Here is a 27,083-nt window from a genome sequence, read left to right on the forward strand (position 1 = left end):
AAGAATGGGCATTTTATAGATAATAATGTGTTGCTTTCCACAAGCTAAGCTGTATATATACCATAGTTGCCTTCAAAAGATTCTTAGCCTGAGAAAAAAATCACATATTTTTTTCCTCCATGAAATTTTTATTATTAGTAATTTAGCCACATTTAGAAACAAATAAACCAAAAAGCTTTCTCTGCCTAATAAAACATTTTAATCTTACAGAATCATCCCTACAGTTGGATCTTTTGGTTGTAACCAGAAAACAGAAATGCTTTATCATATTTTACATAAGATGTGTGGCGTTTGAGATATGTGTCCCTAAGTTGGTTTCCTATGAGGAATTAAAAACAATAACAAAACCGGAATGGAAAAAATACAGTAGAAGAAAGTGATTTTATGACTCATTCTAGAAAAAAAACACTCCATTAAATTGTAATTTTATTTAGCTTTTAGTGAAACTTTATTTCATATTTACTGAAGAAATCCAGATGTTCTCAGAAACAATATATTTTCAATAAACATTATGCAGAAGTCATTACACCTTAAAATCTGAGAGCTTCAGGCTTTATTTTCTATTTCTATAAAGAATTTGGAGCTGAAAAATAATTTCTGGAATATTGGTAAAATGCATGCTATACTTCACTGACATGCCCTGGAACGTGTCACATTGACTACAAGGTAATATAATAAGCTGAAGGGTTTTGAAATGTATAAACTTTGCACCTGGAAGGATATTGGTTCTGTTTTCTTCACAGTTAGCTCATTCAGGGATGATCAAGCAATGTTTCTTCAAGGTGTTACCTCACCATAGCCAATCCATTCCTCCCTAAAGCTTTAGAAGCCAACGAACAATAGCTTATCTTTACTTAACATTGACCGATAACTCAAAACCAGTTTTTAAAAATAGTTCCCAACCCTCATGAGTCTAAAAGAAACCAAAAGGCAAACAAATCATCAAGTTCACAAATGCCAACTTAAAACTGGCTGTGGGGCCTGGAACACACCAGCTCTACAGAATCATCTGTACTGAAAAAGAATTTGAAAGTAAAAAAGGGAGACAATTCTCCTGCTATCCTGCTAGGAAATACATTCCTGAAGTAGGTGGGGAAATAAACATCTTTCAGATCCAGCAATGTAGAGGACACAAAGGACACAAATACACGCAGTGTCAGACCACAGTGAAATAGAAACATTTAGCCACAGGAACTATTCAGAAGCAAGACTACCTGATTAGCTGGCATTGCTATTAAAATTACTTCAACTTCCCAATCCTTGCCTTTTTCCAAGAGTGCCTCCTAGTTGACATTTTTTTTAAATTTTTGAAAATAAAAAGGGCCATAAAGCTGAGAAAATACAAACATTCAAAACTTTAGCTGTAATACAAACTTGTTTATAAAATGATAATCCAAACAGAGTAAGGTTTTTCACCTTGGGAAAAAATCTGTTGTCAAATCATGGACATTTAAAAACAAGACCAGAGGCAATAGATCTGGACTGTTTCCCTTTCTATCTTTTCTCATACTTTAAAGACAGTACTTATTATTTAACAACAACAACACAATCCCTTACTGTAAGCTGCCCAGAGTTGTTCAAAACATTATGTTTATGGTCTGCAGATCAGAAATATGTGACCATTTCACTTTTCCTCCCATTTTTCCATACCACTTCCTTTCTCCTTCTTCTGATTGAAGTGATGATACACATTATGCCAAATGACTATTATTGCCACATATCAATAATTATTCAAAACCATGACTTAAATGACAGTGGGTTGGTCCTTCATGGTTTGTATTAATCATGATGTTCTTACCTCAGGTACCTGAAATGGTTGTCAGCATAAATTAAAATAGGGTCACAAGGAATGATGAGCTAATAGGTAACTTTATTCTGGTCACACCCTATTTGCTACAGCATAAAATGGAATTAATAAGGGAAATTGTCCAATGGTTATAATTAAAAAGTGGAAAACTTAGTATGCATCCAAACAGAGATGAACAGTTATTGATCTGTGGTATAAAAACTGTTCATCCCTGCCAACCTGGAGGATGAGGCAAGCATGTCAACCCACAATCAATTAACTAATCTCCCATCAACTATCTTGTTGGCTAAACTATAGCAAAGTTCATGTTAAGGAGACAGCTGATGGACCCAACTGCTTAAGGAAAGAGAGAATCATGTCTCAGTAAATAGGCATCAGAATCAACTTTTTATCTGTCCCATCTTCCCCCCATTAAAGGGTCATCCACTTACTTCAAGTTAGAAAATGGAGATGTGGAATATACTTGAACTAGGTCAAACATTGCTAGACTTGGAAATGTTTATGTTATTAACTTTAAAAAATCCTTTGATTCTAATAAAAAATAACTTTATAACTAACTCTAGTGTTCTTGTACCATAGAAATAATAAAAATCTTGCTTTTAGAAAATGGGCAGTATTTTCTGGGCATTATTCCTTAAATCTCCTTCAAATTTCTGGTAGCTTTGCCCTTATTATTGTCTTTAAGTAAACAATTACTAGTTCTAGATTTAATATTTCTTCTGTATGTAATTATGAGATACAATTTCTCTTAAATGGAAAACTTAACAACTCAGAAATTTTACTATATAAATGATGTTGCTATTTAGAAGGGAAAAAGATGCTTATCTCTAATCCATTGAGAGCCTAAAACTAAGGTGTTGCCTTGATAAACCAATCAGCTATTTTATCGTTGATTCTCATTTTCCAGAAATAACAAATCTAACCATGTATAAATGCATATTGATTTAATATAGTATTTATCAGTTCTAATCAGACCTTCCACCAAACTAACCCAATCACATATACAAAGAAAAAAAAATAACACATGACTAGCATAGTACTAGAAGACTGTTTTTATTGTTTTTACATTATAGAAACATAAATAAAGTACTATCAGTTTTAGTGGTAATTTAAGAATTGCTTATAAATTGTATCTATTTCTTTTTATATTCCTCATTATAAATAAAAGTATATACAGATCTTTGTTAGTGGACACAACAAGGATCTTAAAATGTTTTTAAGTTCCAATTCTGCGTTAAGTAGTTTATCATGGACAGATATTTGTTTAAAAGCAAGACTGCAATGAACACAAACAGAATATCAGTAAATGTTCAGTAGTTTGTATGTACTTTTACAATCAACAAAACCGCAATATTGATATAGTTATGATCAAAAATATTCATTGCATCTTTAAATATAATGCAGCAATTTCTACAAACTTCAAATTTTATTAAAGCTACTTTAATATTACTGCAGATTATTCCTGCTTCTCAAATAAGCAACATTTATTTGAGAAGCAGATTATTTTATAACATTTCTATATTTAAAAAAAATAGATCCAGGCACTCTGGAAGATAAACATGTTACTCAATTCACATAGATTTGTCAAGGAAAAAGAAGCATTAGCTGCAGAGCAACTCACCGCAATTCGCATTATAGAGGTGCGCACTGATGTCCATTTATCTTGCCTGCGGTCTATGACCAGGATAAATCCAATTCCAGCATCTTGTGAACTGGGTTGTAAAGGGAGGAGGAAGAGGAGGAAACAAAAAAGAATTCATTCACCAGATCTTATAGCAAGAATGCCCTATTATACCAGCAAATTCAACTATTTATGTTGATTAAAAGATAGTATGAAATATCATAATCTCATTAAAACAGAGTCAACAAACATTACATGCAAGTCCAGTGCTCAAAACATTCATTAAATCATGTTTAATGAGCCGCAGTGGTTAGAGTTCTGCAGGCTTCTTCTGCTGACCACCGGCTGCCAGCAGTTTGGCAGATCGAATCTCACCAGGCTCAGGGTTGACTCAGCCTTCCATCCTTCCAAGATGGGTAAAACGAGGACCCAGATTATTGGAAGCAATAGGTTGAATCTGTAAACCTCTTAGAGAGGGCTGTAAAGCACTGTGAAGCAGTATATAAGTCCAAGTACTATTGCTATTACCCTTTTTCCTGAAGACCAGGGGTTTTATTAATCTGATATGCTTCTTTATACACATATAACTCTTTTTAACTCACTGGCTGTGTTTTCTTGTACAGTGAACATACTTTAAAGAACTATCAATAATGTCTACTGCAGAATAAAAACTATTTTTCCCTAAGTGTTTTTGTCGCCAATACATAATTTTCTATGTAGAGTAATGTAACTTTCATCTTATGAAATATAAGTTTCTAGGTTCTATATTCCTCGTTCTACCTAAGAAATCTGACATTGCTAGTCCCAATCTTTAAAGGATCATGTGAACAAAAACAGAAATTTCCAAACAGGAAACTGAGCTAAGAAGGAAGATCCACAACAGTCTACAGCTGAAAGACACTGAGATGATGGAAAGAGACAATATTTCCTTCTTTTGCTATGTTCAGCTGCATGTGCTGCAGATGGAGAGTGCAAAGAAAGAGACACATTTTTGTTTTCTACTTGAAGATACAAACCCATCATGTAATGTGAAAAATTGATTGCCAGCTATTTACAATACAAATGATAGGCAAGCATAAACCAAAATGACTTGAATGTCTAATTATTGTGTATGCTGAGCAGACTATGTATGAAAAAAAGTTGCGATGTCTTTTTTTATTGGAAAAAGGAACTATGCTACTGAAAAGGAATCACAGTGATAAGGAAGGGAAATACCATCATTTAATTGGGGGTTTTAGGGAGTTTTTGCTCTTACCAAATCCCTCATAAACAAGTACAAAATTTTAAAATAATGGGAAAAATTAAAGATATATTTATTTTTTTTAAAGTTTCCATTCATATCAAGACTGTGACTCGTGCCCAATCTGAACTGACTTAAATTGGCATCATGGATAGAAAGTACCGTAGCTCAATGGAACACACGTTAAAAGAAACATTACTAGCTACAGGAATTGTGTCATTAAAGATTGATATGGCTCTGCATGCAACTTTCTGATAGATAGTTTAGCCTCCAGGTAAAACTAGGGGTATTGTTAAGAATATTACCTAAGTACTTCAGTACAAATCATGGCAATACAATGGCACTTTCACCAATTGCATGTCATTTATTGAACACTTTTCCCAGGCATGTGTTCTGGGAAAACCAGATTCCATCTCCTGAGCTCTGAGTAAATACATTATTTATCCAATAGAAACTGCTTAAATCTTCTTTTTTCTTGTTACTTTTAGTTATTTATTAACTTAAAGGTCCAATGAATTAAAAACTACTTCTTTTAAACAAATATCTCAATGAAATTACTAAGAACAGACATATTACACTCAAAATATAGAAGCATTAAAACACGCTACATCTTTGCTCTCACGTTGGTAGAACAATATCCTAACTTGTTTCTCTTTGGAACTTATTGAGCTTATTTCCAGGTAAATGATATCTAATGGCATATTGAAGGTAATTTGGAAATGGAGAAGGAAATAAGGAATCACTCATACACTACATTAGTTTGGGAAAAGAACAAGTTGCAATGTTTCTAGTATGAAGGATTGGATTCAGGTAATGTTTAAATTATCTGTTTTTGAAAAGAAAATTTCATTTACTAATCAGAAATGACACAATATATCTTCTTCAAGGGTAGATTTCATGACATTTTATAATGATATCTTAATTTAGATTTAGAGATGTTTAAGTATTGTTTAATATTTGAAACTGCGATACTGTATGTGTAGAAAGTTTGTAATCCCTTTTGGTCAGGGTGGGGTTCTTTTGAATTTAGCTTGTTTCTGTTGTCTTTTGTTGGTTTTGAAAATTTTCTTTGTTTGCTCTTTATTGTTCTAATTAAAAATATTAAAACAAACAAATCAAACTTCTACTTTCAGCTTCTTTTGAATAATAATATACCCTGCTTTATATTGAAAAATGTTCTATAATTGTCTACCTTCCATTAAAAATTCTCTCTGCCCTATATTTCCTAGCCAAAATGTTACAGGTCTCTGCATTCTATGAATCAAAAATTTGTGGGGAGACTTTTCAGTAGGTTGTATAGATTGCTCAATTGTAACTGGGAACCTTACCTGGGAATATTAGTGAGGTATGTCAAAACACTTTGAAACTCCTTTTCTGGAATCTCACCAAATGCAGAGAATTCAGGAAAAGTGATGACAGGACAGCCATCTCGTCCTCGTCCGCCTAGAAAGAAAAGAATTTCATTCCAAAAATAAATCTTATCATGTTATTTAAAAGGACTAATATGAAACTAGATGAATTGACTGTTACTGATTGTTTGTAGTGACAACCCCATCCAATGGGATCAAAACCCAAACCAGCGTTGTAGATACAAAATGAAGACCAAGACACAAGTGATATAATTGATTTTTTTGCAAAATTAGAGTAGTTTTGCCTCACTGCCCAAAAAAGTTCACTTTAAAGGAGAAATGCTTATGGATTTGATTTGTGCAAGATACGTGACAAAATATACTCTCAAAGAACTGTATTCCAATTCAGATCAGGCTGTATATCTGTACTGAAAAAGTAGAATATTATATTATAAAGTAAGAGGACAATATGTGTTCTCCAATATCAGTGTTTGCATGTCTCTGGCTTGCTACATGTTTTACTCCTGTTTGGGATAGTATTGAAATAGAAGATATAAAAATTATTTTATCAATAAAGGAAAATGTTTGTAGTTCAAGGTTAAAATTAAGGGTCCTTGTTGCTCACTAAGCTTGTTTGTTTCCTTGCAGATGTTTCATTAACTTAGCATTGTATCTTTAAAATGCACATCTTTGAGCTTTGTAAGGTAAAAACTTTAATTGTTCAAACTTTACGAATCTTAGATTATAATTGGTTTTAGTTTTCAGCATTTCATTTCAATATAGGTTTCTTTGAAAATTTATCATTTTTAAATTCTTTTTATTACTGAGATCATTTCTAACCTATTTTAGCAATGCAACAAGCTTTAGCTAGCAGGAACCCCCCCCCCAAAAAAAAACCACACACACACATATGTATGTATGTATGTATGTATATGTGTGTTATAAAAGGGGCTCTGAAGGACTGCTTAAAAACTTGGAGCTCAAAGTTTAATCTGATGGCAAAATACTCAGCTGTTAAATACTGTTGAAATCAAAAAGAGAAAGATCAATAGAAAGAAAAGAACCACCAAGTGACTTGAGAACAACTTAACAAAAAAGTACCAACTGAAAACTAAAAAAGAACTTTAAAAGGAATGGGAAGAAAGAAAGAAAAATCTTCTGACGATAAGACCAGGTGTTAAATGGAATTCAAAGTGAGCATAGTTGGGCCTAAGAACAAGCAAGTGGAGTTTCTTTCAACATGGGGGCAAAGGAACAGCATTACCACCAAATTTGATAGTACCTTAGATAATATATCCATAATTAAATATATCCATAATTAAAGGCGTGCAGAGTAAACAAGAGAAAGATGGAAAAAAGACAGAGAAGGATATTATGGCCTGATGAGCAGTGAAGGTGGATTATAATCAGGAGCGGGCTGTTGGGGGTTCACATAGGTTTGAGTGATTCTCTAGCTAGGATTCTGCCCAGTTTGGCAAACTCCCAAATGCCATCCATGGCTGGCCACGCCCACCCCACCTAAACGTCTCCACTGTTTCTGGCCTCTGGAGATTCTCTGGAGCCTGGGGGAATTTTTGCCCTCCTAGAGGCTTAAGGAAAGTCTCTGGAGCTTGGGGAGGGTAAACCCCCCCACAGTGGTACAGGGGGCCAACTAGACCATGTCCCCCATGGCCACATCCAACCAGCAATGGGGCAGGGAACCTGTTGCTGCAATCTTTGAAGCCCACCCCATAACCACAGGAATCCAGCAAAACCAGGATGGGACGATACAAGCATCCAGTTCTTCTTCATTGCTCAGCAGCTTTCATGGTATCCTTCTGGACTGATTTCAGGGTTTGGGAATGGGAGGCACATGGTTATGCTCATTCTGCTTTTTCCCTGGCCTGACTGATTTCAGGGTTTGGGAATGGGAGGCACATGGTTATGCTCATTCTGCTTTTTCCCTGGCCAATGCTACTCAGTATTGACAAGAAGAGGTCCAGCCCAAAACTCTGGTTTGTAAGGTGCCTCAGATTTCAATGCTCTTCCCTTTCCTGTTCAACAGGATGTCTCTGGATAAGACAATCCATCAGCATGGATCAGGCATCATCAGTATGTTGATATTGTGTGCATCCACCTTCAAATCACTTTTTGATTTCTAGCGATTGCCTGGAATAGTTGCAAGATTTTTCAGAATTTGTTTGTCATTGCTTGTTTCCTATGGCTGAGAGGAACTGGTCCAAGGTCATCAGCTTGGCTCCATGCCTAAGGCAGGACTGGAACTTATGATCTCCTGGTTTCTAGCCTGATGACTTAATCATTAGAAAAAACTGGCACTCCATGCTGACATTAACAGTGGTATATTTTGATCCCTGGCTGATAAAGCGATGCTGTTGAGGTCTTGGATCCATAAGGAAAAAAAACAACTTCAACCCTCATTAGACAAAGTGGCTATATATGCATCTTACTTCTGGCCCCAGAGATTCTCCATCTAAATAAGATGGCAATTTGAGGCTCCTTGTGTCAAAGCAGTTTCCTGTTCTCTAGCCAGGATGACTGAGAGTTAAATTTAACTCCTGTTAAATTCCTCATATATAGGATGCTCAGGTTGGGAAGAATGGCATATAATAAAAGAACTTCAGAATATCATTTAAGGAGGATGTAATCTTTAATTCTCACATCCAAGCTAGCATCTAAAAGAGTATTAATTTCTGTGAAAAGATCATCTTAGAAATTTCATTGATCAGATTTCAACTCACTATTTTGTTCTTGAAATTTTAATACATTTTATCAAAGGAATTCAGCAAATAGGATGATTGCTAGGAATAGATAATTTTATTAGCAGTATGTCCAGTAGAGTTTTTCTAATTCTTACCTGAAAGATATGCAAACTTTTTTCTTAACTCATCTTCAATATCTTCAGCACGGAGGGGAACAATATCCTGATGCATGATTTCATCTAAAACCAAACATATCTCCGAAATCAATTCCATGGAAATTGGGAGTGAGTAATTTTAGAATTTTTGAGTAAAAATTCTTATTTACATCTTTCTTTATTAAAATGCTTTATGATTTTCCCAACAGTGCTCAATATTAGATTAAATCATTTTATACAATCAAAGGTATATATAGTACAAAAATGGGCAATGTTAAAATATAACTATCAACAACATACAGTAATGCCACAGTATTGTAAGGAATCTAATGCTCAGGTATTAGAATCAGAAGTTGGCAATAGTGTTCTAAAATGAGATGTCATAAAGTCATGGAACACATGTTGAAAGACGAACTCCATGAGCAAAATGATTATTCTTACACAAAACAGTCCCTCACTCCTTATCCATTAATAATAAAATAACTATTAATAATACAACCAATGTAGCAGAAAAGGAAAAGGAAGAAAGAAATCCCACGTTAGAATATGAGAAATCTTTTAAGAAATATGCATAGAAATAATTCAGATATAAAACTAGCTTAAACATATGAATATGCAAATATAAACTTGTTTTTACTTTAACATCTGAGTGAAAACTCACTCCAAGGAATTTGGCCCTATTAATTTCAGCTGTTCCTTTTAAAACTATCTAGAAGAGATACCTGGAAAAGTTGCTCCAACTATTGCTTCTATTAACAGACAAAAATAAAATAGCAAACAAACAAACAAACAAACGTCTGGAACATAGGACTATAAATAAAAAAAATCTTCACTGCAGTCATTTGTATGTAGGAGTTTCTTAAAAAATATTTGTCCCATCATCCCTAGCTACTTTTAAAATGATTAAATAACTCAGGAGTTAATTATGGTGGATATTTGCCTTTCCCAATTATTGGTGGTTATCATAATAACTATTAGATGCTATTCATCTGTTCCTATGAATTTCGGTCACATAATCAGTGATGCTTTACATTATCCTTGACTATGATGCTATGATTTTCATGCAGCATTTATTCATTCATTCATTCATTCATCCATCCACCCACCCACTCATTTATTCATTCTACTCCATTCCTTCAATTTTATAGCCACCAAACTCAACCAAGTGACCTGGTATGGCTTACAATTCTAAAGTTCTAAAACAATTACAACAATGTAAAAACATTAAAGTAATTAAAACATACACAAAATAATATTTATTATCAAATTATGATCCAAGCATTTTAGCAACATAGCTAAATCTTGTACTATTATTATCTGTGTACATTGGTTTCTGATAAGGGCAAGTCAATGTGTTCTGGTTTGATAGATTTTAAAAATATTGTAAACATAGAGAGTATTTTAAAAATGAAGATATTGTAGATGTCATTTATGATAAATCCTTGTATAGTCAGATAGCAATAGTAACTGTGCTGCTAAAATATATCTATAGAGCTTACTCTATTTCCATTATTGATCACCTATTATGATGGTAAATTTACATGAAATTCTAAGTTAGCACCATCTATAAATTTATTTTTCAAAAAACTGAAAATGCATTGTAATTATTTTTCATCATATTAAAGTTTAATTCTTAGCTCTGACTAAGAATGTTGGAAATCACAGCTCAGCAAATCTGACAAGTTACGTTGTATTCTCCTCATGAACTATAGACACTTATTAAAACAGAGAAACTACATTAAAATATTAAAAAACAGAAGTACTGTGTCATGAGTTTGTGGCATGACAAATCTATGAATTTAAGGGGGAAAAGAGAAGTAATAGGGAACTCCAGTGTTACAGTACATTTTTCTGATGTAAGCAATATGCAAAACACAACAGAGTTGAAACCAGATTTTCTGGTTTCAGTTTCTTTCACTGGGTGTGGTATTTTACACTTACTCTGGACATATTGCATGGGGAATGAAAGTCATATTAAAGAGACAGTAAGAAAAGTACAGTACAGTAATGCAAATCTTACATTTTTGAACATGGGTGCTGATAAATGTAACACCAATTAGCCAGTTTTATTACTGGTCAGATAAGCTCATCAGTTAAGTACTACTGAACCTATAAATTAAAAATACTAATAACAAGGCTATTTCTGTACAATTATAAGGAGTAGTTTGATAATGTAAACATGAACTATATCTTCTTTTGCAATTTCATTAAGCTACCTACAGTAGAGATGTACCATGGACAGCACCGCTGCCACAATACTTATAAGGATAATTTTTTCATACAGGAAACTGAATACTCAATTTTTAAAAGATGGATATCTATATCTATAATGAAAAAAATCAGCACCACTATTGTATGCTCATGTTTAGTAGCTTCCAAGATTACTTAGGGAGAAAAAAAGTGAAGTTTTGCATATAAGAGCGCAGACACATGGAAATAGAGATGTATTGGAGAGAACTCCAATTGTTAATTTGGGGGGAATTATCAAAAGCCCTGGGTTGATAAAATTTAACATGGTGACCAGGGAGAATGGTGAGATAATACAGAGAGCAACCACAGAGGAGGATCTGATTACAGTGATCTTATTGTTTGCACAAAGGGCTCAGCGATAAAAACTGTAGCTCAATCCTATATAAGAAATACAGGTAGTCCTTGACTAACAACAGTTCGTTACAATGAGTTACAATGACACTGAAAAAAATGACTTATGACAGTTTATCACACTTAATGACCACTGCAACAATCCCATAGTCATGTGATCAAAATTTGCCCATTTGGAAACGGGTTCATATTTATGATGGTTGCAGTGTCCTGGAGTCATATGATTATGTTTTGTGACCTTCTGACAAGCAAAGTCAAAGGGGAAGCCTGTTTCACTTAACAACCATGTTGCCAAATTCATAACTGCAGTGATTCACTTAACACTGGCAAGAAAGGTCATAAAGTGGGGCAAAACTCACATAACATATGTCTCACTTAGCAACAGAAATGTTGTGCTCAATTGTGGTTATAAGTTGAGGACTACCTGTAATTGGATGGAAGAACATTTGAGAAGGAACTTAAAAAGGGCATATTCACCTATTGTTACAAGGCATTATTAATTAGTTTGAACTTCTCTCAATTAGCTTAGTTTCAGAGAAAAAGAGAGGAGAAAGAAATGATCTGGTTCCCCCCCCCCCCGTTTTATCAAATGAAGACTTAATTCATCCCTCTCTCTTTCTCTGTTGGCTGTGACTTAACCCACTTTAAACAAATTGCCTGTGAGGTGTTCTTTTGAGGGAAGGGTGTTACATAAAAGATCTGTCTCTTCTCTGTAGCTCAAAGGTAAAGAATACTCTCTATATACATAAGATTCAATGACTCTCATCTCATATATTATCTATTTCAGCTAACGTCATCAACATATCATCATTTTAGAATATTGCCATGAAAATTAAAGTAGTAGTGATATCAGTGACTGAAATAAATCTAAGGAGAGAAATATGAAAGCATATTATTTAACTGCTAGTGATGTTAAAATTCTTTAGCGCTACTTCCAATTATTAGTTATTCTTTGTCCATAGTAAAGCACCAAGCAGGGAGCGTCAGGAACAGAAAACACAACAAAAATGCCAAAAGTAAGGTCCTATGTATGTAAAACATAACAGCAATACTAGAAGGGAAAACACTTTTCCCCATTTATCCTTGTAGACTCTAGTTTGAGAAGCTATATGGCTGTAGCTCATTGCTGCTGTCTAGATCTTGGCCTTGGAACCAAGCTAGACAAGTCTCAAGCAAGTTATTAGAACGCAAAAAGAAGATTAGAGCTTTCTCTAATTGCACTTTGTCCCGCACACATATGGATCTGGTACTGCTACTTATTAAGCAGGGACATAAAGTTTTTCCTAACATGTTCATAAATGTTTCTCTCCCCCTTCTCTTCTTTTGGATAACTGAAAATAGAATTCCCAGAATATTCAGCTATGTAGCAAGTGACCAGTTAGGAAATGAATCCTAGTAACTCATGAACATATTTAAAAGACATTTTGTTGGAAAAGGCAGCAGTTAACTCCCCATTACTAATAAAATGGATGCTCTTAAAAGTATTTTTTTATTATTTTTAAAGCTGTCAGGAATCTTTGAATTCTGTTACTAAATAAATGAAAGAAATGCAATAAATAAATAAAAAACACTATGTCTTACAACATTTTTTGCATTCTTAATAACAGAGATATTGGACAGCCAAAAAAAACCCCTCATGATAAATTGCTCTATTTTAAGTGCATAAAACACATATTTGAGAATTGTGACTTGAAAGTGAAATACTATTCAGAAAATACAAGGGCATCTTTTGTAATAAGTCTACAGCATGATCTTTGATTTAAGAATGTTCACTATATTATGACTTAAATACATAGCATTCATCATCTACAAATGGGAACCGAAGCCCTGAGGCCCATCTTTAATTTTGTATTCCTTTGGGGTCCATCTCATCACCAACAGCAGCTGGTCTAACTCTCAACTAAGGAGGCTGTAATTAGAAAAAGATTAGATTGTAGGGATCTTTATGTGGAAAATGACTATAAAGCACTGAATGAACTAAAGGAGCAGATGTCACTTTGGGTCTTCTTCACTTAACATTCCCTTACAAAGCTCTCCTTAACAAACTCAAACAAAAAAGGTCAGAAACAGAGATGGAGAAAAAAAGACTGAAAATGTTTATTACTTTCAAAAAGAAATTGAATGAATAGCAAAACCATAGAAATATTTGCCTCCACTTTCCTTCTTTTTTTAATCTTAGTTTTTCTTTATCTTTTAACTTTGCTGGACTATTTCAAATGCAGTGTCAATTCAAAATATTCTACCTGAAAATTATATAAGCAGCATTTCTGTTCCACACTTAAAATAGGTTATAATAAATGTGGTTATGATGAAAAAGATGGTTTTATTAAAATATCAATAAGCTCCTTACCAATACTGATACCCATTTACCTACTCATGGTCTCCCACTTTCAAATGGCTAGGTTAACAGGAGCTGGAGCAAGTGAGAGGAGCTCATCCTCTCCTGTGGGCAAAATTGGGTCTCAAATGCGAGCAAGTTACAAGCTCCTACATCCCAAGTTAAGCATAAGAACAATTATTTCAGATACTGTACATCAATTACAATGCTGTAAAAGAGATTTTGAATTGAAATGATTTATCTTATAAATTGCACCAGATTCAGTTTACCACAAGTGAATCTAATAAATGCTCCCACAGCTCAGAAGTAAGGATATTATTACTATGTTTTCCCGAAAATAAGACAGGTCTTATTTTCTTTTGACTCCGGAAATAAACACTTATTTTCGGGGATATCTTATTATTTTTGAGATACAGGAGGCGGCGAGCATGGTCACCTCATGGCTGCTGGTGTGTTGCAATATTTTCAACACAGGGCTTATTTTCAGGGGAGGGCTTATTTTAGCACATGTGCTCGAAAGCCTGATTGGGCTTATTATCTGGGGAGGTCTTATTTTCAGGGAAACAGGGTAGGAAAGCTGAAGAATGACCCTAGGTTGACAAAGAACACTAAAAACAACATAAAAGAGTTTTCCACATATGTTGAAAGCTCATGAAAGAGAATCAGCATAGCAGCTACTTAGTAAAGATGGCAAAATACTGACAAGTAACAAAAGAAATTTAAAGCTTTCATGTCTTATTTTTTCTTAGTCTTCTCAACAAGAATTTTGGTATTCTAAAAATAAATTATGGGTAACATGATTAAGAGGAAAGACTGTTATCAGTAAAGTGACCCGGGGATGCTTAAGATATTAAACGAACTTTCTGATAGTCAGGCTAAACGTTTATCTTTTGAAGGATTGAAGGAAGGCAATTGTTTATGTCTTCAATAATAGAAATGAAAAGGGGAAGATCCAAGGAACTACAAAACAATTAGACAACCTATTTATTTATATTTCAATATCTTAACCACCTATCTCTCTCAGAGACAGGATGTAGGTGGCATACAAATTAATCAATAAAATTAAGCATTAAAACTTCAATGTTTGAGGAGGACTGATTAGTTTAGAAAATGAATTATCTATACTTTGCTTTAATATTAACTAATGAGTGAATGAGGTTTTGTAAAGCTAAACAATTGGGAACACATTGATCCTGTAAACTAAACCCAACTGAGAATTAAAACAAACAATCAAAGCTAACATCATGTTCGTATCGTAAGTCAAAGTCAAACTCATGTGTCCCACAGACCATGAAAGATGCATATCCTTCTTGTTCTATTTTTTAACCCAGTTAATATGCTGAGTGCTCTTTTGTATAAAATCTGAACTATCACTAATATTTTAGAAAGGGCTAAGAGTAATCTTGTAGTTTATGGTATTTTTTACAATGAATGAACTTCAAGACAATAAAGGCTAATACGATTATTTTCCTTATAGATTATCACAGAACTGCCAAGTGGCTGTGAAAAGACTTCATTTTTATATATTATTTTGGCATAATGCCATAATGCAAATTTCATGAAATTTCATCTGTTGTTTAACAGTAGCTCAATTTGCAGAGAAAGCATATGAAAAGATCTTTCCCTCTCTAATGGCAACTTAAACTGGACTGAACAATAACTCTAGCTAAAAGATGATACATGATTATTTGATATCATTTATGCCAAAACAGCTGGAGTAATAGTTGAATAGATATTTATTAGAATTCACCCAATTCTTCCCATAAAATATTGCAAAATTGTAGTTGGTGCAAATGGTTAAAATTTAATTTTTATAAGCTATGTTTCAGATTATTTAATGTTTAATTAACCACAATTATTATGTTCAGCAGAAACTATGCCATAAGAAGGATAACATTGCCTTGAATGCAAAATACCCTGGGAAGACTGAAATTACTCTAAAAAAATGGCTGTTCATTCACACCATACAATGAGGTTTTGATTGTCATTTAATGTAAACCACACTCTAAACAGAATTATTTAGAAAAAAAGTAATGTTAAAATGCAAATCACCAACCTGACATGACACAGTTCTCTATCCTGCGCTGTATTCCTTTGCAACAGTTAGGCACACCAAAGAGAATAAAAGGCTAAGGACGTGAACAGAATCTTCAGCAGTATTTGGTTTCTCCCTCCCCTCCTCCCAAATTTCCACAAAAACAAGCTTTCAGTTTCATAGTGGACTGTAGCTTCACTATTTACTGAAAAGAGGGTCTCCAATGTTCCATTTATACCCCTTTAAAAGGCAAGATTACAACAGAAAGTTTAATTAAGTTCAATTAAATACATGCTTCTGTGTGCATGAGTGAACTTTCTGTGCTAAAAAGTTTGAGAAAAAGTGGAATAAAAACATTGAAAAGCACTATATCCTCATGCCTGCAGTAGTTTAAAACAGCCTGTTTCAAGTGACAGAACAACCAACTATATGCAATCATTTTGTTTGCATCATCCTGTAGGAAGTAACTTAAACAGCATTTTAAGTAATACATGCAAATGAATTTTTCAATGATTTTGTAATACACAAACACTTTAGTTTTACAGAAAGAATATAAGCTATGTTATAAAATAGGCACAATAATCTAACAATGTACAAAAATCACTAAAGAGTTTACCAGTTACATTAGTACAATAAAGTCAAAAGGAGGAAAAGAGAGGAAGAGGGGGAGAAAAACCATGAAAGACGGACAAACCTTTGTTTTTCTTTAGAAGACATCATAATTGTGCAATAATCTTGTAAAACAAAAACACTGAATTCAAAGTTTTGCAATAAATCAATGTACTGAAAACTCAGTATATCTGTGAGCCTTGCTTTAAAACACAAGAAAAAGTCATTGCCTTTCACTATAAACTTCCAGCTCAGTGGGACAAACTGCCTTTCTTCAAATTACATTTAAAGTCAACGATCCAGGAAGGGGTTAGTGGCGTAGTCTTGCTTTTCTGTTCTGTGCTCATAAACAAACATGCACTAAATTTACCAACTTGAGCTTGTTCAAAACATTAGGGCAAATTTAACACCCAATTTTCCAAACGAATTAATTCCAGACCTCTCCTGGAGTGGCATGTCAAAAACCTCCCTCAAGGAACCCTTCTTTAACAAATGGTAACCTATCAAGTAGAGCCATCTCTTTTCAGCTTCAGAGAACACCAGAGGTCACCTGATAGTTGCCTCTCTTAAGGAGCTTTGTAATGGAACATTTCTTTGAAATGGAAAGGGAAGTTCACATTGAAATAAAAGCCCCAGATCTCATACATTTAAAGCAAAGGCAGACAAGAACTACAGCTCTCAAATCTCCATGTAGGGTTTGAGCTTCACAGAAATGTGTGTGTGCACAATAACAATTATATGTACTCTAATAAATATTCACAAATTATGATTTTTTTGTTTTCCAATAAAGAGTGCAAAGTTTTCCTTTACACTCCTTACAAATCCTTCTTTAAAGTAGAATTAATGCAATCATTCTCATAGTTCTTGATATGCTGGCATAAAATGTGACAATTGAGATTTTACAGAAATTTAGAGACCTATAGACATTTCTTATCCATGCAGATGAATTAGGTTATGAAGCATAATATGATCTAATTCTGTTTATTTGTACTTTAGTGGCATTTACAAAATGATTTTTTTAAAAAAAGATGGTCCTCCTTAAATATAATTCAAGCAAGCCAGTGAACTCTCAGCTACTGTTGTTAAGGAAGTTCTTACTTCATTGGATCCTTTTAAGTAACTGTTGAGCAGATTTTCTGTTAATTAGTGACTTCAAGATTACTTACAAGCAATCTTGGACTCAGTAAAACAAGCACAAAAATAAATGAAACTTGACCGAAACAACAGCTAAGAATATCAGTTTTGCTTTTTCTTGCACATTTACATGCTAAAAATATTCAATCTGCAGTTTTTATATCAATAGATTTTATCTGACCAGTAGCAATAAAGTTAAAACAATATTCTTCGAAAATAAAATTTACTTTTAATGCAGTATTTTCTCTTTATTTATAAAAGATGGGTCAAAATCTAAGATACCTAAATACTATCATGGCAATTCTACATAGTATACACTTCAAAATCTATACTATAGCAATTACTGATGAATCTACTTTGATTTCATTAACATAAAGAAAAACTAATAATTCATGCAAGCTGACTAATATTTAAAAAGGCATCTTCACTATAAGAAGCAGTACAGAGCAACTAAAGTAGGTGGCATACAAATAATTGTAAAATAACATATAAAATAAACATCAAACGATGTCTTGAGTTGAGCCATAGTTTGTTGCAGATCTTAGACACCATAAAACAATAAGGAATGTTGCACCTCAAATCAAAATCCAAGTTTTTCAGTAAAATCAGTTCACATGCTTAGCTGTATGTAGTCAAGTGAATCTATCAGTAGAGCTTATGGACTGTATGCAGGTCAAAACAGACAAGATAGCAACATAGTCCCCATCATCTTGTCCCTACAGGAGCCTATGAATCCATGCTAATTATTTCAGATTATTGTGGTTGCTTCTTACTTTATGGCTCAAAAGCCGCTATCATATAGCAGAAGAGACTTAAGGTAAAATATGTGGCGGGACAGGCCTACCAATTCAACTTTGGTTCTGCATTCATCTATGGCTCTGGTGTTATGCTTCAGCTAGACTGCTTCTCTTAGATTTATCTGTCAAGATATTTTGGTTCCTCCTCAGTTCAGGAATGTGAAAACCTCCTAGGAATAAATAAAACATCTTTTTACTCTGCATTGAACATGCTTGTTGAAAGGCTTCAACATATGGAAAGATTTTGGCAATGTCCAGTGGAACATTGGTGCCTGCCCAGAGCACTGGGTATTGTTCCGGTACGGTGCTCCGGAGCGCCGGCCTGCCGGCCCACCTGAGCTCCTTACCTGTATTTGAGCGCTTTGGCGTTTCTGTGCACAGTACCTGTGCAATCCTCCGCCGAGCAAGAGGTAAGGACACATGAGCACGCTGCGCACGTTCGTGTGGTGGACGCCGGGCCCCGTACCAGTTGCAACGGGATCCGGAACCCACCACTGGTGTGTACTACGACCTGTCTACAACTAAGCAACTGCATAATGTGATTCTGCAGCACAATGCAGCTGCAGAATCACAGAAAGACTGATCTGCTTTAAAGAGTTGCAAATAGGTGATAAGTTTGCATTTCCATATATATATATAATATAATATATATATAATAATTACAACCCCCGGTATGCCCAAATATGGAGGAAGATCACTACTTCCATTCTCTGTCCTTCGGCTCGTCACAAGAGACCATCCAGGCAGAAACCCGATATTTTTACTTTTGCCTTTTTGTTACATTTTGTTGTATTTGTGCTGATAAATAAATGAAATAGATCTATACTAGTCTCCCTTTATTTATTTATAAGCACAAATACAACATATATATATATATATATATATATATATATATATATATATATATATATATATATATATATATATATACACATACATACATACATACATACATACATACATACATACATATATTAGCTTACTTACAAAATGCTGCATATTACTTCTTAATATTTATATTGTTTTGAAAAAAAGAAAGTAATAACTTTTTCATCATTTTGCTTTGTCTGCGTCTCTGGAAGCACCAATATTTGCCTTGAAGTTATTACTGAATAACAGCATAAAAGTATTAAATGTAATCATGAAACTTGGTAAGATTTATATTTTGAGATGCAGCAGCATTGCCTGACAATAATTTCCAATCTGCCAAGAGACAAAAATATTTGCAGTTCTCAATGAAAAAAAAAATCATGTTTTGTCACGTCACCCTCTTATAAGAGGTAATAATTCCTGCAAATATACCTCTGTTTCGCTTTAATTTAATGGAAAGCAGGCTAAAAAATAATTCACTCTATCACACAGAGCGAAGAAAGCAGTTGCCTTTTAGTCTTTTTCAACTCTGAGTAATAAGGAATCTTGAACATTTGGGATTTCAGTTCAAGTTTAATAGTTGAACAAAATACTTACAGTATCTCCTAGGGCTGTCTTGGATAGGAAGTGATCACGTTGCGGCACAAACCATGGAACCACTTTGCAGTGGACAAAGGTGGGAATATGATGGGAAAGGCCCCTGTGGGAAAGCTCCTGGTTAAAGGGCGAAGGGGAGACCTAGAGAGGATGACGTAGCTCTTCTGCTTCAGCCCCAAACTACAAAGCCCAGTTGCAAGAGGCTACACCAAGAGTCAATATTTGGCTTCCTTTATATCAAGAGATGTACTTTCCTTCCAGCCAGGTTGCTAGAGATAATCTGCCAGTGTTTACCATTCTAGTGAATAGCCACAGAATATAAGGAAGTAGGAAATAGCAGCAATAGCAGCAACCCTCAACCTTTCCTGGAAAACATGGCCAGGAGGGAAGAATACCCCTCCCCCAATTCAAGAAGAAGAAACTTGATCCCTATAGATTTGCCATTACCTATCACATTGGGGGAAAACTGATATAGACCATGGGCAGAGCTAGGGTGGTGCCACAATGCAGAACTGTAAATAACTTGTCTGCCATTCTACCACAATTTCTTCATGGTCAGAGGATCAACGGCACCAGCTAAGAGTGGCATGTTGCTGTTATACTTCTTGCTATTCCTATTTCTGTTTTGTCTTCACGCACAGATTATATGCAATTAATTTGATGGCACTCATGGCTGTGAGAATGGAAGCCCTTGCTATATTGTAGGTTTCAATGGGATTTTTTAAAAAGATAGAATAAACATATAAATGGTGGCCACTTATTTTTCTTTACAAGCAGACACATTCTGATTTTGCTTCTTCAAATAATGGAACAAAGACAAGCAGTTCTTTGACTGCATCCCTGATATATGTGTAAAAATTGTGCCCTTGGGACAAAATCTGGATACCAGTATTCCAAGTGGAAAAAGGTGGAGGTTGGTGGAAATAAAATGTTTGTGAGCATTTTGCAATTTTGTGGTCTGAAGATGTTTAAAAGACAAAATGGATATTTTTGCAGATTTTTAATGTGTCAATTTCTCCCTTAAAAATTCAATACAAAATTCAAGCCTGTGCCAATGACCTAGTGTTTATACTGAAAGATCCTCTGGAATCTGGCCCCAAATTAATTCAAAAATTAGAAGAATTTGGGGAGGTGGCAGGTTTAAAAATTACCAAAAGCAAAACAAAAATAACTAAAAATATGATGAAAAAACAAGGACGAATTAGAATTAGTGACTAAAATGCAAATAACCAAGAAAGTGAAATATTTGGGGATCTGGGTGTCAGCAAAGTGCTCCACAATTAAAGATGACAATTATAATAAATTAATGATGCAAATACAGAAAGATCTAGAAAGTTGGGAGAACATACAGTTATCACTAATGGGGTGTATAACCATGGTGAAAATGAATATTCTCCCAATATTTTTATTTCTGTTACAAGTTGCACCAATCAACCATGGCAAAACATTCTTTCAAGAATTAAACAAATTAACATCCAAATTTATATGGCAAGAGAGAAAAGCCAGGATCAAATTAAAACTAATGCAAGACAGTAAGGAGAGGGGCGGCCCAGCACCAACCAGATTTGGAGTTATACTCACAAGCGGTAGCATTAACATGGCTGAGAAATTGGATGGAACTGAAAAATAAAACAATTTTGACTCTAGAAGGCCGTGATTTGCAAGAGGGGTGGCATGCATTTTTATGGGATGGTCAAAATAAAACCCATAAATATTTTCAAAGGCATCTAATTAAAAGTGCGCTACCACAAAATTGGCAAAAAAAAAAAACACTCCATGAAAATTCCAAATAAGCTATCCCCGACAGAAACCAAAGCACAGAAAAGAAAATGATTTATTTATTATTTATTAATTAGACTTATATACCGCTTCATAGGGCTTTCAGCTCTCTCTACGCGGTTTACAGATTTTTTTAGCAAATTGAGTCAGCAACTTGCCCCCACAGTCTGGGTCCTCATTTCACCCACCTCGGAAGGATGGAAAGCTGAGTTGACCTTGAGCCGGTGATATTTGAACCGCTGAACTGCAGATCACAGTCAGCTGAAGTGGCCTGCAGTACTGCACCCTAACCACTGCGCCACCTCGGCTCGATTGGGAGAATATATAAATTTCTTTTGAAATATAAAATGGAAGAAGAAGTAGCAAAAGAACAGATGGTAAGGTTGGCACAGAACTTTGGCTATAATATTGAATTGGAAAAATTTGGGGGATAAATTTAATAAAAATGACTATGTCTGTGGCATATAAAGAGAACGAGTATAAAATGTTTTACAGATGGCACTTACCACCCGCAAGACTAGCAAAAATATCATCAATGGTATCCCCAAAATGCTGGAAGTGTGAAAAAGCACATGGAACATATTATCGTACATGGTGGACATGTGAGGTGGCAAAAAATATTGGCAAAAAAGTTAAAAATTGGCTGGAATCCATAACAGGAAACCAATTCGACTGGGAACCAGAGACATTCCTATTAGGTATAACAACGATTAAATATAAAAAAGAGACCCTATATCTAATCTTACATATAATTACAGTGGCTAGGATTGCATTCACACAGAGATGGAAGAATAAGGCGACACCAAATGAAGATGAAATAATAAGAAAGATTCTAGAAATGCGCCGAGATGGACAAGTTAACTAAAGAAATCCAAGGAAAGGAAGAGACAGAATATTATTTAGTACGGGAAAAATGATACAGGTAATTGGAGGAAAGAAACAAAGATTAACAATAAGAATCTAAGAAATATAAAAGTTATAATCCAAGAAAAAATGGTACACAAGCAAAAGAAGGACAAAGTTTGCCTGATGTATATAGCCAAAAAATAGATATATAAATAAAAGATAATGAAATAAGAGGGTTAAAAATGGAGAAATCAAATGGAAGTGTATTAGGAGGGAAAATATTGTATATAAAAACATACCAATTCAAAACTACTACAAGAAGAACATGCCGTTCCGGTGTGTTGTATAAATGTAGTCTATGTCTTTGTTATTAAGTTTATGTGCTTAAAATTTTAAAAAAATCTCCCTTAAAGCACTTGAAATCCCTTCCATAGGTGAGCATTGTCCTCAACTTGATAAGCAATATTGCCTATATGCCAATGGAAATTCTGCATTTGGATTGTATGACATAATTTTGAAAATCTACTATGTAAAACAGTCTTTTGAAGAGGAAGAGAAAGAAGGAACTTGTGAACAAACTTGTTCATCTAGTCAGCTAGAATGTTAGAGGGCAATCTTTTTCTAGCTAAAGTTTGTACCTGACATTTCAGAACTATGCCAGATTATTGTTGCCCAAAAGCCTGAATGGAATATGACAAAAATTCAATTAACTACAAATAAAATTCAGCAAGTCAGTAATCAGAAATTATACATGGGTTGAAAAATGGAAAAAACCAAGATGGCAGGACAGAGATATGTAAAATATTCTGACTCTGTTATTATCTAGTGTTTTTGCAGTTTAGTTAGAGTAACCCTATTCATGGGAGAAAACAGCCTCTATAAAATGTCTGTTTTTCATAACATAGAGACACTGTGAACTGAACGGTGTCCTAAGCTACTTTGTAGATCCAAAAGGAAATATGTCCTTACCTCAAAGAAGAGTTTTAATCTTGCAAAAGATCTTCTGTTAGGAACAATGACTGCTCTTTTTATTTTTAATTTCCTACGACACTTCCTGTTTAATCCCAGATGCAAAGGACAGGACTAGTAACAAGGGATGTCACCTTTTACAGTGCTATTTATATTATTTCGCTATGTACCTCTCTGCTGTGTACGTAAGTGATAACTTCCATATTAAAGGGCCTCTGCCCTATAAAAGTGCTAGAGGAAGTTATTTTATTTTACATTACTCTGTATATTACCATTCAGATGTTCAAAACAGCAGAAATGGCTTAAAGGCAATGTACTTGAAAACCATCAAAAAATTACATAATGTGCATGTCTGCAAAATGATTCCCATTCTTTAGTCACCAGAGAGTTTTTTTTTTAAAGTGCCACTTTGAATTATTCATCTTGTCAAGGTTGCAGCCGTTACAGAGACGACTTTCTGGGTTGTATTTTTCAAAATTCCTCTTAGTGACACTGCACTGTCACAGGTTTGAAGTGGTTTTTTTAAAATCCTAATACACCTATCCATTCTTCAAGTACAGATCTGCATAGAATTGTAACATTTACCTTATGGATATAAATATGGCAGATAACCATATGAAATTCTATCTCACTTCCATTTCTTTACTATTATATTTGTATGTTTTATTGGTTCTCATCTCACTTGCCACCAGTTTCATCTTGGGGAGGAATCCTAATTAATGGCAAAAATCACTGGTTAAAATTATTTTTTTAAGTGGATATTATAGTTGATTTTTATGTGTTTACTGAAATGGTTTAGAGCTGCCCAAGTCACAGTAGTAACTCTTATGTCTCTAGTTAAAAGCAGTTAGTACTGTGTTAGCAGAAGGCATTACTACTTATTTACATTTTGAATTCATGATCTAACTTTTGAGCACTGAAGACTGCTGACAAGACAGTCCTCCTACAATATGAGGGCCTGAGGGTAGAACTACCTGAGGGAAGAACAAGAAACAATGGGTGGAAACTATTCAAGGAGACAAGTAACTTAGAACTGAGGAGAAATTTCCTGACAGAACAATTAATCAGTGGAACAACTTGCCTCCAGAAGTTTTGAATGCCCCAACACTGGAAGTTTTTAAGAATATGTTGGATAACCATTTGTCTGAAAAGGGTTTCCTGCCTAGGCTGGGGGTTGGACAAGAAGACCTCCAAAGTCCCTTCCAACTCTGTTATTCTATTCTATTCTACTCTACTCTACTCTAATCTGATGCCGTCCCCTAATTTTAAAGAATGAGTAATTTCCAATTTAATCAATGGACTTTATTTCTTGGTGGGGCCTTACACATGGTAACCCCAGCCATGTTCAGGATGGTACAATGGTTGTAAGCGTGAATAAAGGTTGTAATCACTTTTTATGAAGCCATCATAGTTAAATGAATGGTTGTAAATTGAGGGCTACCTGTACAAATTTGCATCCCCCCCCACTCCCTAAATCTTAATTCATTTTCAGTAGTTATTTTGTCACTGTTCCACTCATCACATCAATGTATGCAATAAAGAACAATTCCCTCTCCTTCAAAGTCTGAAAATGTTGCTTGAAGAAGGAACTGCAGCCACAACTAGAGAATGTGATGTGGAGGAGTGTGGATGACTGGACACATTTCTTCTTCCTTAAGATCTTTTCGATTACTCTGTGTCTACAAGAAATAGTTATGTCAGAATACAACCTTTGAGAGTCTTCTTCCTTCAACCTCTCACTCAATATACATTTGCAATGAATGTCCAAATTGTTCCAAAATAGCCTTTTAAGCCAAACAGGTGCTTAAAGTGACCTTACCTTGAGCTCTCGAGTGTTTCCCACATATTTCAGTACCCTCAGATGTATTGATTTGAGCTCCCACAATCAAGTTGCAGAAAGGTAACCTAAGTCACATAACATAAACTGTAGCTTGAATTCTCTAACCTGGATATCAAAACAGAAATTATGTACTTACCAGAAATCATAGAAATTAGGCGAGAGCAATGATAGGAAAAGAAATAATAACTTTCCATTTCTTCTACTGAAATAACAGCATAACCCATCTTCACACAAGTAGGATTTATTTTACTCCTGAATGAATTGTGTTCCTTTAAAATAATAATCTATGTAGAGCAATTTGTAATTGCCCGTCATCCTTAAATTACTCTTAGCAATAAAAGTTATCTAAATAACTTTAAGCAGGATGTTTGTTTAAACCAGGTAGACCTACTTTACTAACCACACCTTGAAAGTATTCTTCTGATCTAAAATTAACTACAAGGATAGGCATATATCTTAGTTTTATTTCTTTCTTTAGTTTTGATAGAGAGCACAATATTTATAAACTAAAAGATTTTTATTGCAATAAAGAACATCTCAAAAAAGATCAGACAGATAAACAAAGAGGTGATAAGTTACTATGATTCTTTTGGTATCAACTCAATTTTTCCCCCAACAATAGCAATATTATAGCTTTAGCAATATGGTGTTATATCATTTTTCAGAATGTAATACTTAACTTAGAACAACCAAAAGTGATAACCTTAAAAAATGTATAGGATAATACTGCAAATAACATAGGAGATCCACCCCATGGTTTAAAGCAGTGGTTCCCAATGTGGGGCTCACACCCCCACAGGGGGGAAATTTGATTTTTAACAGGGGCAATTTGGAACCTTGTTTAAACCAAGTTAATGGCCTTTTAAGCCTCCTCAGCGTGAGTAGAGTTCACTTTTTAAGTAAAGTAGTAATTATATGTCACAGGAGGGGGGGGGGCATCAGGATTTTAAAAATGCTTAGGTGGGGCATGGCCAAAAAAAGGTTGAGAACTGAGAGGAGGAGACAACGTCACGACGATATGGACGTGCGGTCTCGATCCTCTGAGACCGCAGTCAATACTTTTGTTGCTGGGTGGTCCAATCGGATCTAAACCATCCCGAAGAGATGATGAACAGGAAGAATACGTCTTGCTGACCTCAGGGATATCGCAAAATCCCTGAAAGAAGCAATAGCAATAGCAGTAGACTTATATACCGCTTCATAGGGCTTTCAGCCCTCTCTAAGCGGTTTACAGAGAGTCAGCATATTGCCCCCAACAATCTGGGTCCTCATTTTACCTACCTCGGAAGGATGGAAGGCTGAGTCAACCCTGAGCCGGTGAGATTTGAACCGCTGAACTGCTGATCTAGCAGTAGCCTGCAGTGCTGCATTTAACCACTGCGCCACCTTGGCAAGAAAAGTTCTTCAAGCCGGCGACAAAAAATCCAGCCAAGGCTGACGAAGTCGGGGCGGATCCAAAACGGAAGGATACGGAAAGAGAAAGTGTTTCCAATTGTGGCTGTCTCCCTGAGTAACGAACTGCGGCGGCTTGGTTCGGCGACTGCGGCGCGGGAGAGAAGATGGCGACGCCGCGCTGATAATCTCAGCGTTTGCAACTTCTCGGCTCTCCCCCCCTCCCTGCTGGTCGTGACAGGCTTGGAATGGTGCGGAGAGCTTGAGGGGTTCAATTAATTAATTTTTACCATCTTTTTAACATCTTGAAGGCGACGCCGCGCTGATAATTTCAGCGTTTTGCAACTTCTCGACGCTCCCCCCCTCCCTGCTGGTCGGGACAGGCTTGGAGTGGTACGGGGAGCT

At 35.0% G+C, this 27,083-nt stretch overlaps 1 protein-coding gene across 5 annotated transcripts in view; it reads right to left on the reverse strand.

The window, feature by feature from the left end:
- MCF2L (MCF.2 cell line derived transforming sequence like) overlaps nt 1–27,083 on the reverse strand; it is a 119,902-nt gene that overhangs the window by 34,041 nt on the left and 58,778 nt on the right. For 4 of the 5 annotated variants that reach the window (XM_032226225.1, XM_032226222.1, XM_032226221.1 and 1 more), the window contains 3 exons: nt 8,872–8,955; nt 5,997–6,111; nt 3,429–3,519 (listed from right to left, as the gene is read on the reverse strand). In XM_032226225.1, the coding sequence (XP_032082116.1) occupies nt 3,429–3,519; nt 5,997–6,111; nt 8,872–8,955 (290 nt within the window). Of the gene's footprint in view, nt 1–3,428; nt 3,520–5,996; nt 6,112–8,871; nt 8,956–16,539; nt 16,559–27,083 lie in introns of those variants that run through there. The other variant, XM_032226223.1, reaches the window with a different exon arrangement.

This window comes from Thamnophis elegans, chromosome 11 (assembly GCF_009769535.1).
Source record: "Thamnophis elegans isolate rThaEle1 chromosome 11, rThaEle1.pri, whole genome shotgun sequence".
Classification (NCBI taxonomy): domain Eukaryota; kingdom Metazoa; phylum Chordata; class Lepidosauria; order Squamata; family Colubridae; genus Thamnophis; species Thamnophis elegans.